At 38.3% G+C, this 18,064-nt stretch overlaps 1 protein-coding gene across 2 annotated transcripts in view; it reads right to left on the bottom strand.

Annotated features, from left to right (window-relative positions):
- The window catches only part of tmtc3 (transmembrane O-mannosyltransferase targeting cadherins 3), a 48,075-nt gene that overhangs the window by 9,488 nt on the left and 20,523 nt on the right, over window positions 1-18,064 (bottom strand). For both annotated transcript variants that reach the window (XM_081355648.1, XM_081355649.1), the window contains exons 7-13: window positions 14,647-14,899; window positions 10,796-10,944; window positions 10,585-10,705; window positions 10,271-10,382; window positions 7,400-7,503; window positions 4,297-4,466; window positions 3,508-3,734 (exon numbers count right to left, since the gene is read on the bottom strand). In XM_081355648.1, the coding sequence (XP_081211774.1) occupies window positions 3,508-3,734; window positions 4,297-4,466; window positions 7,400-7,503; window positions 10,271-10,382; window positions 10,585-10,705; window positions 10,796-10,944; window positions 14,647-14,899 (1,136 nt within the window). The remainder of the gene's footprint in view (window positions 1-3,507; window positions 3,735-4,296; window positions 4,467-7,399; window positions 7,504-10,270; window positions 10,383-10,584; window positions 10,706-10,795; window positions 10,945-14,646; window positions 14,900-18,064) is intronic.

The raw sequence follows: 18,064 nt of genomic DNA, 5'->3' as shown, positions 1-18,064 counted from the left end.
GACAAAAAAAAATATTATAATGAATAACTTGATCATTGTAAAGGTAATTATAATTATTAAATATATTGTAAATTATTATGTTGTCTTATGTGAATGTAAAAATAAAATAAAAAAAATGATTCTGTCATAATTTGATCATATTGTTCCAATCCATATGACTTTCCATATGAAAGTTATTCATAACAGAATGTACAAACTTTTCCACACAATGAAAGTGAATGTGGGCAAGGAGGTTTCTTTTTTGGTTTCCTTTAACATTTTAATTAAATTAAGGAGTTTTCAATAGCATATTTGGTTTTGCCATGTTATCATAAATGGTATTGAGAATCATGAAAATTTACTGGTATCAAGTGATAAGTTAAAAATGAAATAAAAAATAAAAAAAGTAATATTGTAATAAAACAACCCAAAAAACAAATATGAAGAGAGTAATGTTACCAGATGTCCCTGATTCTGCAAATCTTGTGAGCAACTAAAGTCAATTACACTCACCTAAAGGATTATTAGGAACACCATACTAATACTGTGTTTGACCCCCTTTCGCCTTCAGAACTGCCTTAATTCTTACGTGGCATTGATTCAACAAGGTGCTGAAAGCATTCTTTAGAAATGTTAGCCCATATTGATTGGATAGCATCTTGCAGTTGATGGAGATTTGTGGGATGCACATCCAGGGCACAAAGTTCCCGTTCCACCACATCCCAAAGATGCTCTATTGGGTTGAGATCTGGTGACTGTGGGGACCATTTTAGTACAGTGAACTCATTGTCATGTTCAAGAAACCAATTTGAAATGATTCGAGCTTTGTGACATGCTGCATTATCCTGCTGGATGTAGCCATCAGAGGATGGGTACATGGTGGTCATAAAGGGATGGACATGGTCAGAAACAATGCTCAGGTAGGCCGTGGCATTTAAACGATGCCCAATTGGCACTAAGGGGCCTAAAGTGTGCCAAGAAAACATCCCCCACACCATTACATCACCACCACCAGCCTGCACAGTGGTAACAAGGCATGATGGATCCATGTTCTCATTCTGTTTACGCCAAATTCTGACTCTACCATCTGAATGTCTCAACAGAAATCGAGACTCATCAGACCAGGCAACATTTTCCCAGTCTTCAACTGTCCAATTTTGGTGAGCTCGTGCAAATTGTAGCCTCTTTTTCCTATTTGTAGTGGAGATGAGTGGTACCCGGTGGGGTCTTCTGCTGTTGTAGCCCATCCACCTCAAGGTTGTGCGTGTTGTGGCTTCACAAATGCTTTGCTGCATACCTCGGTTGTAACGAGTGGTTATATCAGTCAAAGTTGCTCTTCTATCAGCTTGAATCAGTCGGCCCATTCTCCTCTGACCTCTAGCATCAACAAGGCATTTTCGCCCACAGGACTGCCGCATACTGGATGTTTTTCCCTTTTCACACCATTCTTTGTAAACCCTAGAAATGGTTGTGCGTGAAAATCCCAGTAACTGAGCAGATTGTGAAATACTCAGACCGGCCCGTCTGGCACCAACAACCATGCCACGCTCAAAATTGCTTAAATCACCTTTCTTTTCCATTCTGATATTCAGTTTGGAGTTCAGGAGATTGTCTTGACCAGGACCACACCCCTAAATGCATTGAAGCAACTGCCATGTGATTGGTTGATTAGATAATTGCATTAATGAGAAATTGAACAGGTGTTCATAATAATCCTTTAGGTGAGTGTATATTCAAATATTGCATTCCCAAAATATAGGTTATTTAGAGATTAAGTTAAACCACATTAACTAGGTTTATGCATTTATGCAAGTCATGCCATGGTCATCATTTTTAATAAAGTCTTATTAAATCAGTGTCCTGTCACTGCTATCTGTGGTATTTTGGCTCTGTTTTTTTTTTTTACAAGATCTACCATGTGCACCATCCTATGTTGTAACAATAAGGTCAGAATGAGGGTAAGGAGTGTCGGTCAGCTTTTTATTACCCTGTGAAGACTGTTCAAAATAACTACTGCAGGCCAAAAGTGGGGAAACCGTGGAAAGCAGGTTTGATTTAAAACAAACCTGCTTTTATTTGAAAACCAATATGGATGGGCATAACTACAAAACCAAATGAAAGAATAACAGTTGTGTCAAGCAGGCCTGTGAATTGATCGTAACATGCTTCCTCAGTCACATGATTAAACAGTCTGAACAAGAGGCCTAAAACCATGTGCAAATAGAGCCGTTGTATTCGTCGTATTTACATTGCTGCAGCGTAGGTGTGCTAATCTCAGAAAAATAACAAACTAATGCCTCGCTCGAACTGCATGAATCCATCAGTCTTTTACTGCTATTCAAAGTTAAGAGTGAAAAAATGGCATAAAACTCAAAGTTAGGGTCAATGAGTCAAATTCAATTTAAACTTATAGCTGCTGGATCAAACGCTAACATTTTCAGGCATGAGAACATGACCGAATTAGGTGAGAGGTTGCTGCCTTCCCTTGCGGTGGCATGCAAAGAATCCATAGGTTAATAACTTGGCTTGTCTAACCTCATGTGAATCAAAAACTGCCGCTTTCACAGAGATTATTATTGAGCACCTTAACGTTTCTTGTAATGGACCCAATGTTTTTAAAGCTCAGGTCTGATAAATAAAAAATTAGGGAGTTTAATTTGCAACCCTATTTCTTCAGAACCTAGTGAGCTTGTTTCGAAACGCTGTTTCAAAAGGTGGGTCTCATAGCCAAAGATGCATAGTCAAATTCAAAGACGTCATAGCATGTAGGGATGCACGATATATCGGCCACCATTTCGGACGATATATGTCCATTTTTAATGTTATCGTCCCAATAAGAAAAGTTGGCCGATATATTAAAGCCGATAAATTATGGATTATTTCCTTCAGCTAAGACAATTTAAATGCGCGCTATGCACCACAGTGGTTTTGAATTTCTTGAAATATGATTGGAATCACTTAAAAAATTATGCACAGCGCAAGTCTGTCATATCTACATAATATTATAATGAGAACATTATAATTGTGTGCTTGGGACATGGCTTGTAATCAGGCTGTCAAAAATTATAAAAAAAAATTGGATTTAGATTTATCGGCCAAAATATATCGGTTATCGGCTTACAAGTATAAAGAATTAAAAAAATAATTAATATCGGTGCATCCCTAATAGCATGCAAATTTTACAGAGAAGGCAAATCAAAGACTTCAGCTCAGTAAAAAAAAAAAAAATCCAGGATGAAGGATGAAACAAGAAAAATATAACTTATTGTTTTCTTAAAAGTAGCGATGGAAAACTGCTCAGTGTTTTCTTTTGTCGTAATATTTGTGTGTATGAATTGTTATGTTTTTAGCATATAGCACTGCTAGCTTATCAACACTCAATAATGTGAGTCACAAAGTCCTGAAAAGCATCAATAAAAATAGCTTTCCAAATGAGTTGCTTATGATGGTTGGGGTGCTTAGAAAAAAGCTCACTATGTGATGGGACAAAGCTAATTTCATTGGTTTAAATGGCCTTTGCCCACACACCTGACTCTTGCATGAGAAGTGCGGAGTTGAATAGTGCCAGTTTATGCCGTGGATTCAGGTCCAATGCGCGATTAAAGTTTCTCAGAGCCTCTGAGGGGTCCTTCATCTCGATATTGACAATAGCCAGATTGTACCAGAGGTCTGCATTGGTATGGTCCAGCTCCAGTGCTCGTAGGTAGGCGTCCTTCGCCTCACTGGGCTTGTTCATTTTCAGAAGAAGCTCCCCTCTGAGTTTTAAGAGAAACAAAAAGACATTTTTGGAATACCTCTCACAGGACACCTCAAAAATCTAATACACATGTACAACAAGAAAGATCAGTTTCTTTAAGCAATATTTTCTTAGCAAATAGTTTGAGTAATACAAAGGTTTAGGTTTTGATTTTTTCTTGGGTTAGCTTTGTTAGTTCGTGAGAACCAAGGCAATCCAGTAAATCCACTTTCAATAGCTTATCTGATGAACATTTCGTTTACAGGATGAGACATGTAGAGAGAAATCACAAAGTGTGAAGGCTAAGAACATTTTGACTTTATGCAAAATGTAACAAAAACAGTAAACTCTGATACTCTATGGCATGTAACTTCAGCTCATATCTATGAAAAATATTTTCTTAGGGATAGCAAAAAAATCCAGGATGGGTGTGAAATTATAAGACACAGATGCTCAATTCTTTTACAAGATTGTATCTTTTAAACATCATTCAGTGTACACATGGGCTAAAAAAAATAAGTCAGTAAGTTAGCAAGTTTACAAACACATTTTTGACCCTGTCAGCATGAACGGAGACTTGCCGACTGATGTAGGCTTGCTTGAAGTCCGGTCTCATGCTGATGGCCTGTCTATAGAGTTGGTCGGCTTCCTCCAGGCGAGAGTCATTCGCCCGAATTAGGTTAGCCAGGTTAATGTAGACGTTCAGATGGTTGGGGGCCACACGGGTTGCATACTTCTTCCCTGGAATGATCTGCCAATGTGTTTTGGAAAGATCAGCCAAGGTTGTAAGCATTTACATATACATACATTTGACTCAAAATATAACACTAATATATTCAGTATGTTCCTTCTACATTCCAACATGAAATATAGACCCATGTGAAGTTAAAGGCCATGAGATTGGTTTATACATATGAATATATGGTTAAGAATATTGGTCAATACATATGGATGGAGCATTTTTAAATAGCCAATATGCTTTTGGTACATCACAGCTATGAACCATAATTTGCTATTTGCTAATCTGCTGCAAATGATATTGAGGGGCATTCTCTTTCCAGAGAGCATCTGATTGGACAAAAATATGTGCAGGTCAGGATGAGTCATAAATATGTTCAGTCCATTTTCCTAGTACAAAAACACAGTACATTTTGAATGCGTAGTGTTCAAAGGTTTGGGGTCAGTAAGGTTTTTTTTTTTTTCAATAAGATTCATAACTTTATTCAGGAATAGGGTAACCACCGGGACAATCCCAAAATAGGCAGCTTTGTCCCATGTCCTGCAAGACGCAAGCAATGTCCCGCATTTTATTTGTCTGTCGTGTTCTAGCTAGAGCCTACTTTTTACCTACTAGCCTGTTATTTAGTTTGCATTTAGTTGACTGAATAGAGTAAAACACATTGTATCACTCGAACCTGGGCAAACTGAGTGATAGTCACAGAGCCGGTCACAATTAACAGTTATCATCCAATGTGATGGCACATAGACTTTCAAACTAATGTAAATCAATATTACATAGTATAATAGTAGTAAATTTATGTTTCAACAAAAATATTTCGCAGCACAAACGTTTTCAACATTGATAAAATTTCATGGGCATATACAGTGAGGAAAAAAAGTATTTGAACACCCTGCTATTTTGCAAGTTCTCCCACTTGGAAATCATGGAGAGGTCTGACATTGTCATCGTAGGTGCATGTCCACTGTGAGAGACATAATCTAAAAAAAAAAAAACAGAAATCCCAATGTATGATTTTTTAACTATTTATTTGTATGATACAGCTGCAAATAAGTATTTGAACACCTGAGAAAATCAATGTTAATATTTGGTACAGTAGCCTTTACAGAGGTCAAACGTTTCCTGTAGTTTTTCACCAGGTTTGCACACACTGCAGGAGGGATTTTGGCCCACTCCTCCACACAGATCTTCTCTAGATCAGTCAGGTTTCTGGGCTGTCGCTGAGAAACACGGAGTTTGAGCTCCCTCCAAAGATTCTCTATTGGGTTTAGGAGGTTGTTCCCCAAAATCTCGCAATACATGGCCCCGGTCATCCTCTCCTTAATACAGTGCAGTCGCCCTGTCCCATGTGCAGAAAAACACCTCCAAAGCATGATGCTACCACCCCCATGCTTCACAGTAGGGATGGTGTTCTTGGGATGGTACTCATCATTCTTCTTCCTCCAAACACATTTAGTGGAATTATGACCAAAAAGTTATATTTTGGTCTCATCTGACCACATGACTTTCTCCCATGACTCCTCTGGATCATCCAAATGGTCATTGGCAAACTTAAGACGGGCCTTGACATGTGCTGGTTTAAGCAGGGGAACCTTCCGTGCCATGCATGATTTCAAACCATGACGTCTTAGTGTATTACCAACAGTAACCTTGGAAACGGTGGTCCCAGGTCTTTTCAGGTCATTGACCAGCTCCTCCTGTGTAGTTCTGGGCTGATTTCTCACCTTTCTTAGGATCATTGAGACCCCACGAGGTGAGATCTTGCATGGAGCCCCAGTCCGAGGGAGATTGACAGTCATGTTTAGCTTCTTCCATTTTCTAATGATTGCTCCAACAGTGGACCTTTTTTCACCAAGCTGCTTGGCAATTTCCCCGTAGCCCTTTCCAGCCTTGTGGAGGTGTACAATTTTGTCTTTAGTGTCTTTGGACAGCTCTTTGGTCTTGGCCATGTTAGTAGTTGGATTCTTACTGATTGTATGGGGTGGACAGGTGTCTTTATGCAGCTAACGACCTCAAACAGGTGCATCTAATTTAGGATAATAAATGGAGTGGAGGTGGACATTTTAAAGGCAGACTAACAGGTCTTTGAGGGTCAGAATTCTAGCTGATAGACAGGTGTTCAGGTGTTCAGGTTTTTTTAGATTATGTCTCTCACAGTGGACATGCACCTACGATGACCATTTCAGACCCCTCCATGATTTCCAAGTGGGAGAACTTGCAAAATAGCAGGGTGTTCAAATACTTATTTTCCTCACTGTAGATGAATGCAAATACACATGGACTAAAAGCCACAAACTATTAGTTATTCAGCATTTTTTTTTTGCCTTCTATTTGTAGAAAAGAGAGAAGGATCACAAGACTGTAACTGTACGTTCACACCGCCGCCGGCGAGAGCGGCAAAATTCACTCTCGCTGCCCTGCCAACGACGCCGGAGAAAGATTCGGGGACGCTCTGACGTAGATCGAAGGCGTGATCTTTTTAAACCAATGTTTACAGGATTGCGTTCTCTGGAATCCTCTCAGGTGGAGGACTTCTACATTCTGATTGGTTGCCGCCGAACCGCATCATAGCTTATTACCATAAAGTTGACCTGACTTCATTGAAACTGAATGACTTCCGGCCACTTTGACGCTCTCGCCGGCGGCGGTGTGAACGCACAGTAAGTCATTTCTGAACTGCAATGAAAACTACTAATAAACACAGAAGACTACTTAAGATTATTATGGTTGGGTGATATATCTAGCTAGGCAGTCGACAAATAACATGGTCATGCTATTTTATTTTTCAACATTTTATACAAATTTATAGGTAATTTCTGTGCCACTGATCAGAATTGCTAAAAAATACTGAAAAGTAAAAGTATTTTATCGTTCATATCAAAGTTTGTTGACAATCTAAATACAACAAAATCTCTACTTTCTTTCCTTGTATGGGAATTTCATACCTGTGGCATAAGGGATTTTGCGATTAGATATGCCTCCTCTGCCTCTCTGGACCTGTTTAGGTTCTTGTAGGTTCTCCCAACATTCATGTGGGCCCCAATATCATCTTAGAAGAGGACACAATGTTTAGTTTAATTCATAAATCAAGAAAATAGCACAGACTAAACGTCAAAGATAGAGTACATAGTGGAATGTGAATTATATGGCTCGAGTGCAACAAATTATAACAGTTACAGGCAGCTGACCAGTTTAATACACATTTGGGACAAGAAATCGGCAGGAAAGACTGGGAGGAGGAAAAGCACCTCCTGTGAAAGCTCTCCCTTTACAAGCTTTTATAGCCATGTTGCCCGCGTAACCTCGAACAACAGAGAGCTAACCATTAGCGTTGGTAGGTTTCGATAACTGATAATGCTTCCAGCATTTTCAGAGAAACATCTGATCACACCGAAGCAGTACAGAATTTTTGCTATGAAAAGCAAACTGACGCGTATAGATAGCCTGCCCAGGATTTCCTTTTCCATTAATGTGCTTACAGAGTTTATCTTGGAAAAACACATCTTGGGTGGTGGATCTCTGAAGTCATGTTAGCTCAATAAACCAACATAACTTAAACAATTAAAGTCAATAGTTTAATGACTTTGGCAGCCACAGTCGTCTTTCTCACAGGTAGCCTGACTACGATACAGCAGAGCCGACACAAAACCTAAATCCACATCTTCTCGCATCAAATCCTTAAATCCACATATTCTCAAGACACTAAAGTGCGAAAGTAGTTTTATAGGCCAATGTTTTCATACAGTCCCATGAAATACTACATAAACTACTTCTTGTTAGCTTATACACAATTTGAAATTGTCCTTACCAAAACACCTCCAAACTTATAATAATAAGGCAGAATTTCCCACACCTCCCTAAAACAACATATCCGATGGAGTTTTGTTTAAAATAGGCTCAATGTTAACTTCCTCTGCCAATTTTTTTTAAAGAACTGTTGGAAATATTATGAATTGAAGTCTTTTTAGTATTTTGTGTCTGTGGAAAACAATTTGGTGCAAAATCCTTCCCAAAGACAAACTGTCACTTATCATTAGCACTTTTGTCTAAAATGACTCCTTAAAGGGGTGGTTGATTATGATTTCACTTTTCTAACTTTATTTAGAGTGTAATGTTGCTGTTTGAGCATAAACAGCATCTGCAAAGTTACAATGCTCACAGTTCAAAGCAAAGGGAGATATTTTCTTTTAAAGAAATTGCTTTTTAAGGACTACAACAAACGGCTGGTAGGGACTACACAACATTCTTCTCGGCTTAGTGACATCACTAACCCTAAGATTTACATAAACCCCGCCCCCGGAATGCGATTTATAGATTATCAAGACAGAATATGCTAATCAGTGACTAGAAGATAACTACACATAAGCTACATAAATTCATCAACTAACCATTCAGAAATGTTGTCTACATGTTGTCACTTCTTGAGTCTCTCCATCTTTGTCTGACTCTGGTTTAAACATAAAAGGCTAAAAGTTTTTGAAATTTTCAGTGCATGTCTGTGTGAGTGCAAGCAGCTGAAACTCCACCCTCTGTGTCAGGAGTAGCAGCTCATTTGCATTTAAAGGGACAGACACAAAAACTGTGTTTTTGCTCACCCTCAAAAAGTGCCAATTTTAACATGCTATATAAAAATATCTGTGGGGTGTTTTGAGCTAAAACTTCACATACACACTCTGGGGCCATCAAAGACTTATTTTAGATCTTGTGAAATGGGCATTATACCACCCCTTTAAAAACAACTTCAAGTCTGCATGAAAATATAACTGACCATTTACTTTCTTAATGGTCTTACTGTAAATGATTCATTGGTGCATGTTATCCCCCCTCTGTCCCAAAAAGTTTTTTTCATGATCTTAAATTAAAGTTCAACAACCTGCTCTTCCTCTAAAACGACTTTCTTTTCTGCTGATGTCATTAATTACTCACCCTCATGTCGTTCCAAACCCATAAGACTTGCATTCATCTTCGGAACACAAATGAAGATCTTTTTGATGAAATCTGAGTTTTCTGTCCATCCAATGACAACAAACAACTGAAACTTTGACGCTTCAAAAGGTTCATAAAGAGATCGTAAAATTTTCTGAAGAGACTCGATTGCTTGATGAACAGATTTAATTTAGTCTTTTATTCACATATGAACATTGATCTACGAAAATGGACAGAAGCTCAACCAAACCTGCTTGACACAAAGAACAAACCTCTTGCAGAAGCTCAAACATGCTGCTTATCACACAAGAATGAACCTCATTGGTTCTTGCTGAAGCTCAAACGTGCTGCGTAACACGAGAATGAACCTCATTGGTTCTTGAGGAAGCTCAAACGTGATGCGTGATATGAGAATGAACCTCATTGGTTCTTGGAGGTCAAGCGAACATGCTTGAGCTTCTGTTTAACTGATAACTGATGTGTGAGTTGATGAATGTTTTTATGTGAATAAAAGTCTAAATTCAATCTGTTCATCATGTAAAGCAATCGAGTCTCTTCAGAAAATTTGTGACTAAACCACTCAATTCATATGGATTAATTTTACGATCTCTGTGAACTTTTTGAAGCGTCAAAGTTTCAGTTGCGTAGCTGTCTATGGAGGGACAGACAGCTCTCAGATTTCATCCAAAAAGATCTTCATTTGTGTTCCGAAGATGAACGAAAGTCTTTCAGGTATGGAATGACATGAGGGTGAGTAATTAATGAAAGAATTAAAAAAAAATGTCATATTGAATATCCTGTTTCACGCAGTATTACGTGAGTGAAATGATCATGTTTATTTTAAAGATGCTTAGGTAACCTTAAAATGATTACCTGGTTGAGTCAATTACCTGGCTGCACTCTTGTGGCCTGAAGAAAGTATCTCAACGCTCTCTCATAACTGTTCTGATTTTCCAAAGCATGTCCAACATTGTTCCAGAGTTTGGCATTGTTCCTGTTCACCTGGAGGGAAACAATTTTTAAAATGAAAATAAAACATTATTTATTTGTACTCTTGTTAACGTCTGGACTCTTCCTTTGAATAAATCCAGCTCACTGCCTTATATCAAAGTAATGATCTCAAAATACAAGCATATAATATGTATGAGTCTGATGCCAGATGTGCATCTATAAATGAATAATGTGTCCTTGGAAGTGTTCATACTTTCAGTGCAGATGTAAAAAGTGTGTATTCGGACTCCCAGTCCCAGTTTCTGTTGAAAGTCTTCAAGGCGTGTGTTGTTAGAAGAACTCCCACGAGCAACCAAGACATTTTCTTTAAGCCCCTGGATAACATCACAAAAGCGAGAGAATTCGTCTTTGAACAAGTCACTTAAAAGGAATAAAGTATAAGGATTTGTTCAGAGGACTTTTACCCTCTTTGGGACAACAGTTTGAATCCATGGGCCACCAAAACACAAAATCCCATGCTGGGCACATACAGGACCCTTTCGGCAACAACAAAGCCCACAGGGAAAAACAGGTTGGATGCAGGGATGAAAGGAAGGACGATCAGAGACAATGCCTAAAGGAGACAAAAAGACCAGAAAAACAATTAAAATATTTGTATTAATGGAAGAGATCAATTGCATACACATTTCTTGATTTCAAAGGAAGTGAATTAATAAGTTAATTAAAAAGGAAAATAGTACTGTGCCATTTTCCACACTTTCACAACAGTGAAGTAAAAAGAAAAGCACAGCTCATTTCATAGAATTAAAAACTACAATTTGATTCACTGTTTATTGATAATCTTTGAATCATTGAGTTAACCAAAACTTAAACCAGTGCATTAGCAAGGGAGCAAAAGATGTAATCAGTACTTTATTTAAAATTATTCCTGTGTTCCACAGAAGAAAGTCACGTAAAAGTCAGGTTTGATATAACATAAAACATATTTTTTTGGGAAAATAGCATTAAGATGTCAAGGTATAAAAGTTGATGTCTAAAAGTCTCTCTGACATCTGAAGTTTGTGCAAGCTTTTTTATTGAACTAATCAAGACTATCAAGCCTTTAAACACAGTCCATATCCCCATTCAGGAAAGTGTTCATTGACCATTCAACAATGAAATGGCCTGTTTTGTCCTCTCTCTTTGAAATCTAATGAAAGGAAGTAGAATTGCCAGTTGCTCTGGCATCCAGTCAGGGATTTGTCTAAGTGGCAACCCTGAGTGGGTACAAAAATGGCCCAGTAAATCAAGAAATTCCATAAGCAAAAAAATCTTGGATTTAAATGTTCTCATTGTTTGGTTCAGACAAGCTTGTGCAGGTCTGAATGCTAATCACTCTGGTTTCATAAAGCTTTGTCTGAAACCAAGACCCTAAGTTTGATTAATCTGGAACTAAACCCAATTATACATGATTGACCTGTAGAACAAGTGCAAGAAATCTACCGAGCTATGTAATCACGATGGTCCACTTTCTCTGAATGGTGGTGATAATGTTCAAACATATATGATTGATTAAACAAAAATGAGAACATGTAATTACAGTGCTCCTCAAACATGGTCCTTCTCATAAAAACCACAAGCAAACACGCCTGTCTTGCACAATGCATGCCAGGCCACAAGATGTAAGATTGGGATTATAGGTTTTATTTACGAAAAGCACCTTATGACAAGGTGATGGATCAGGATTTTTTGAAGCACTGAACCGCTGCAGCGGCACAGCCCTTGGACACCCTGTTTTGAAGAACAAACTAATCGTGTTTTGTCTAGCTACGGCTAATCTCCCCCTTTTTATCAGCAGAAGAGTCGCTTTTCAAAGCATGCTCAAATGTATTAGTTTTATCGTGAAGTAAACCACAGGGTGTCATATAGAGTCTTTTTTAAGTCGCACCATCCCAAAAAACAGGGGAGTTTATCTTGCATTGTGCAGTCTTGAAAGTGAATCGCAGAAATTGGTTTTGGCAGCAGCTTCAGAGTACGTCAAGAACCAAACCGTCAGGCGTTGCTTACGTAGGGGTGGATTTAACAGAGCAGAAAGCAGCAATACAGGGAACATCATATTTATCCAATTTGCTTGATGCTTCAGAGGCCAAAATCAATCATGATGAAAGAAGTTTCTGCACAAACAAAAGCTTTGTCTGTGGTTTTCATAAGCTGCGGCGCTGTGTGCTGTTTGGTTGCTTTGGAACATGCAAAAGTCGAAAAAAAAACTTCACAGTCAAATTATCCAAACTTTCACAACAAAAGTGTTTCCTGTTTGCTCAGAGTGAGTGTCAAGGGTCTGCGCACAGGGAATCATTAAAATAACTAACCATGGCCAAATAAAACAGATTCGGACCAATATCCTCATGCAACCTGTTCTGTGTCTCCTAACCACAGCGTCTTTGCGCATTGTCTGCTAATGATTTGTGCCCCCCCCCCTCCCTCTGGTCTCGAAGGGCGGCCTCTGCCAGCAGAGCGAAGTAGTTCACCAAACTCTGTTGACAGCGCGCAGAGACGCGGATGAAGGATTCTTGCCACTGTTACACAACAAACGAGTGGAGAGCTGAACACACAAGACAAGGGAATTTCAACTGTGACATTGTGAACTCTTGTGAACGTGGAATCAGTCAGTGATTGAACATATGTAGACATCAGAGCTGCAGTGCCAGACTACAAGACGATAACATCTTTTATGGCGGATGGAAAAAACACGGCTCTTTTGGGATGTAAATTGAGAAGAAGAAAATGTTGTGTGAGAATAAACATTTAAAAACATTAACTAGTTAAGTTCAGTGAGGGGGAAATCTGTGTGTTCAGACAGATGACATTCATCATTCACTGAGAGTTGAGACAGTTTCCAGGAGTGGTAAAAAAAAGGTCCAGAACTTACTGCACTGTGGGTGTGAAACAGTGTGAACAATTTTTAAGTGCAGCTTTTAGACTTAAACTCAATGATTAATACCCTGCCCCATAAATTTACCATTTTGGGTTATAATTACCATCTGTTTATAATGAAAGGTTGTGACGCACATGCATTTCTAGACATCAAGTGCCTTCTCTAACTTCTATCTAGTTAAAACAGTCAATCGCCTTTTCGATTGAGGCATGAGCTACTTTTAGTTTCAACCAAATTGAGCATAAGCTGAACCAGCCTGAAAAAATACATCTCTTTAGAGCAGTGATCTCAAACTCAATTCCTGGAGGGCCACAGCTCTGCACAGTTTTGCTCCAACCCTAATCAAACACACCTGATCCCGCTAATCAAGGTCTTCAGGATTACTAGAAACTTCCTTGCAGGTGTGAGTTGGAGCTGGTTGGAGCTAAACTGTGCAGAGCTGTGGCCCTCCAGGAATTGAGTTTGAGATCACTGCTTTAGAGTGATTTGAGCTTAAACAGCAAAAATTATGTTGTCAGATTATATTACTGATTTGATGTGATTGAAACGTTATCCTAACAAAAAGGATCCAAAATTAATTTACTCGCCAAGCACCAAATGAGAGTAAAAACGTGGTTAATCTGTGACCAGTTTTGGAGATTCAAGTGTATAGAAGCTGTTCTGCCAATTGCCAACATGGAAAACAGCTGTGTGACGTTGGTTTAAGGCAGGGATGGGCAACTTCGGTCCTGGAGGGCCACTGTCCTACAGAGTTTAGCTCCAACCCTGAAAAAATCACCTGCCTGTAATTTTCTAGTAATCCTGAGAACCTTGATTAGCTGGTTCAGGTGTGTTTGATTAGGGTTGAAGCTAAACTCTGTAGGACAGTGGCCCTCCAGGACCGAAGTTGCCCATCCCTGGTTTAAGGGATACCCAGCAAGTTTCCAATAAATTGTAATCACCATCATCATGTTCGAATCCTGTCATTAGCGTGATGCCATTGATGCAGAAACGTTTTACATCACTAGTTCTTTGATTTTGATTCTTTGAATAATGATCGTTTTAACTAACACGATACTATGATGCATATTTAATTCAGTATTAGGTTTACTTGGATTCTGGGAAACCAGTTCATGTGCATGGGTCATCCAGTATGGATGAAAACACCCCTAAATTGCTTCTGACAGACTGCAAATAAGGCCAGTATTATTTCAAAATGTTTTTGAATAAACTATTTCCTCTGTGTTTTTCTTAAGCGTTTATATAGACAACCGTTAAAAAAACCTCGAAAGAATCAGCATCTTCTCATTCAGTTTGTGGTTACAGACATGCATCTTCACTTAACAAAAAGTAAAAAATAGATTGTCTTGTTCATTCAAACCACACAATCAAATTTTCCATAAGCCCCACCCACAAACGTACCATCATGACGATCTTGGCAGAACTGTGGCCGTACCAAAGGCTGTGAAAAGCCAGGAAGCTCAGCAGACCATAGAAAACCAATGTGGCAAGGTTGCGGGGGTCCAGTAGGGACTCCACGAGGGGAATAGTGCCCATCGTCCAGTCACAACACAGCTCAGAGGGGTTGAGCAGCAGCCAGGCGTTTACTGGCAGGAGGTAGTTGAAGGTCAGCTGCCTGGTCGGGGTGGAGCTGACAGCAGCTGGATTATCAAACCTGATGATGGAAGGGAAAGAATTAATGAGTTTCTCCTCTCCATTAAGACATGCTGCACCAAGAGACACTATTCATTCGGAAAAGGTTGCATTGATAAGAGGAATACAAAGGCTGGTTTTGTGTTTCACCAAATCAATTAGCTAAAAAATGTTCTACTGGCTTAACTTATTTTCATATGTTTACTGGAGATTAGTGCAACAACCTTTATGTTTCATACTAATGATAAAAAGTGTAAGGCAATATTAATACAATATTTATAACATTTTACAGAATATTTTTTACTTTCCTTTCAGATATCCAGAATGGCTGGTGAAATACTCTAATAAATTGTTTATTACTGAGCAAGTTCAAGAGCTTGTGCTAGTACTGTGCTTGTGAACCATTAACCAATATCATAAATAAAATTTCATGGGTCTAAGTTCAATAGATCACAAGATCTGAACGCCTGAATAGATCTTACTATTTTAAATTCTACACTATTCAGTAGAGCTGCACGATTAATCGTTAAAAGATCATCTCATCCCTAGATGACAACTAAATTCATCTATGTCTACGAGACGTTTAACAAGTACGATCACCCTGGAATATTCAAATTTGTGTTTGCGCTGCCTCTGACCCAGCGAGAGTAGCTGTCATGTATAGGTATTAAACAGTTTCACAAACAGTCTTATTTGAGTCATTATTTCTGTGTTGCAATAATTCAGTTACAGAAGTACTGGGATTTTACAGAAGTATTGGGAAAAGTTTATAGTTTGAATATAAACACTGTTCTCTATGCTAGCAATCAAATTACAGTAAATCACCTTTTGAAAGTAGTTTGATGCTTCAAATAAAGATTGTATCAATTACACGTTACACCAGTAGGTGGCGAGTCTGGCAGCAAGTGACTTAGACAATAGGCGTTAGGGCTGCACAAATATATCGAAAAATCGCAAATGCATTTATCGCAATATGCATATCGCAAAACAAAAGACAGAGAAAATCACTCACTGCTCTTGGCTGAATAACTTTTGTAGCTTTAATAAGAATCAGTATATATATTTAATTCATACAGTGAAAATAAGCAGCATTTTATTTTTACAATTGATTATTCAGTTTCTGTAGTTAACTAAACCTAATGTAGGATAACCTGAAACCCTAAACCCCATGGCTTACAATGATGTTAAAATAACACTTACTTCTTATGCTACAGTAAAACTTTCAGAAGTTGAAGGGATGTTTTCTTGTCACAAAAAGAATGTGAAACACATATATGTAGGTTATATAATTTTAAATATAATTTAAGTTCATTTTATACACTTTAATCATTATCGTATCAAATATCGCATTATTTAATGAGTTATCGCATATTGCAATTTTCTTCAATATCGTGCAGCCCGAATAGGAGTGTTCGACTTGAAGTTGCGCTGCGCAGACCAGACGGTGTGTGACATCGAAGTATCGCGAGAGAGATTTGAAAACATACGAGGCTTCATACACCAATCATCTGCGCAGCGCCACATAAAAACGAAATGCACCTAGGCTGCGTCCAAAAGCTTAAAAATGCTGACTTCGGAGGACGCATTCCAAGGTAGGAAGGCATCAAGGCACGTCCGAATCCAATGTTAGCTTCACTTCCTGTCTCCGACTTCCTGATACCTTCATCTGATCGATTTTTGAAGGTAGCATAGATCCTTTGCTGCCTTAGATATCCCACAATCCTGTGCTTTCCATTCTGTGGCAGTTGAGCTAAAAAATTAAGATGGCGTCTGAAAGTTGTTGTTCGTGGTCAGTTTGTGTGTAAATGTATGCTTTTGACCAATGTTTTCCACTTCTGATGTAATTTCTAGCGAGAAATTACTATTGTAGTGGTATTAAATATTTTCTTAGTTATAACCAAAGCTCGCTCTATTTGGCTGTATATCAATAAACCAATACGCTGCCATAGAAGTCTGTCCGAAATCAGTTTCGTGAGGTACCTTCGTGCACAAATGGTGCCTTCAGTTTTCAGACGCTGCCCAAATGTATTTGTCATTGAATCACTTATTCAAGAGATTCATTTCAAAATGCTGATTCATCCAGTAATGAAGCAAGTGAAGTCTTTATGAGTGAGTCATTGAATCATTCACTCAAACAGGTTAAAAAAGAATTCAAATTAATAAAATATTGAAATGAAAATGCTTTTTACAGTCCAGTTCAATTTCTGAATTCGAATTGAGGTTGCAAACAGGAATTCAAAATTTTAAAAAACACGATAGCTAAACAGACTTGTTTTAAGGGTTAAAAAAGTTTTGAAAGTCTTGAAAATAGAAATTGCAATTTTGGAATTGAAAGAAATCCCATTATTAAATTCTGCAACATACTTCCCTTAGAATATGTGATCAGATCATGATACTGCAAGATAAACATTTCCAAGCAAATAAAACCTTTTTTCTTGAGTGCATTCATTTAGAGATTTTTTTTGTTGAATTCAGCCCATGGTGATTATTCTACAATGCATTGTTCCATATGCATGTAAACCCACAGAGAGATTTAAAAGGGTTCAAGCCACACTGAAAAACAGCCAGACTGAATGATAAGCATCAGGCGGCTAAAAAAAAAAAGTTACCAGAACAACGATGCTGCCAAGCTGGCAACACTGATCTGCGGCAACAGGCCATTAACTCTGGCGCAATACTCACAAAACAGATTAAATAAAGTGTTGATGTTCTTTGAATCACAAGCATTCAAAGATGGTGGCCTTTACCGCATTAAACAACAACACTCTCTGGTTAATAATGACTATGAACTAATGAACACTCTATAACAGGACATGAAAGCATCCTGATTGAATTAAAATCAAATTGTACATTTATTTATTTGGCAGCACATTTAACATATACATATCAGTATACAATTTCCATGGGATTTGAACCCATGACCTTGCCATTGATAGTGTCATGCGCTACCAGTCAAGCTACAGCAAAAAAAAAAACACTTAAAAAAAAATAAGAGGTGCAGAACATTGACATGGGCTTTCAGTATTCACTAAAAAACACTTGCTACGTTAATGTTCCTCCTTTTAAGCTCGAAGCTAATATTTTCCAAAGGCAAACTGTTTCCTCTGTTTGAAATGGACACAAACCGAAGTTTATCACTTGGCTTTCATAGAAGGGTGTGTTTTGGGAGAGAGGTTTGAAGGGTGGG

Source organism: Scardinius erythrophthalmus (assembly GCF_964197995.2).
Source record: "Scardinius erythrophthalmus genome assembly, chromosome: 24".
Taxonomy (NCBI): Eukaryota; Metazoa; Chordata; class Actinopteri; order Cypriniformes; family Leuciscidae; genus Scardinius; species Scardinius erythrophthalmus.
Note: the sequence above shows the minus strand (reverse complement) of the source record. Positions and strands in the feature narration are given on the sequence as shown.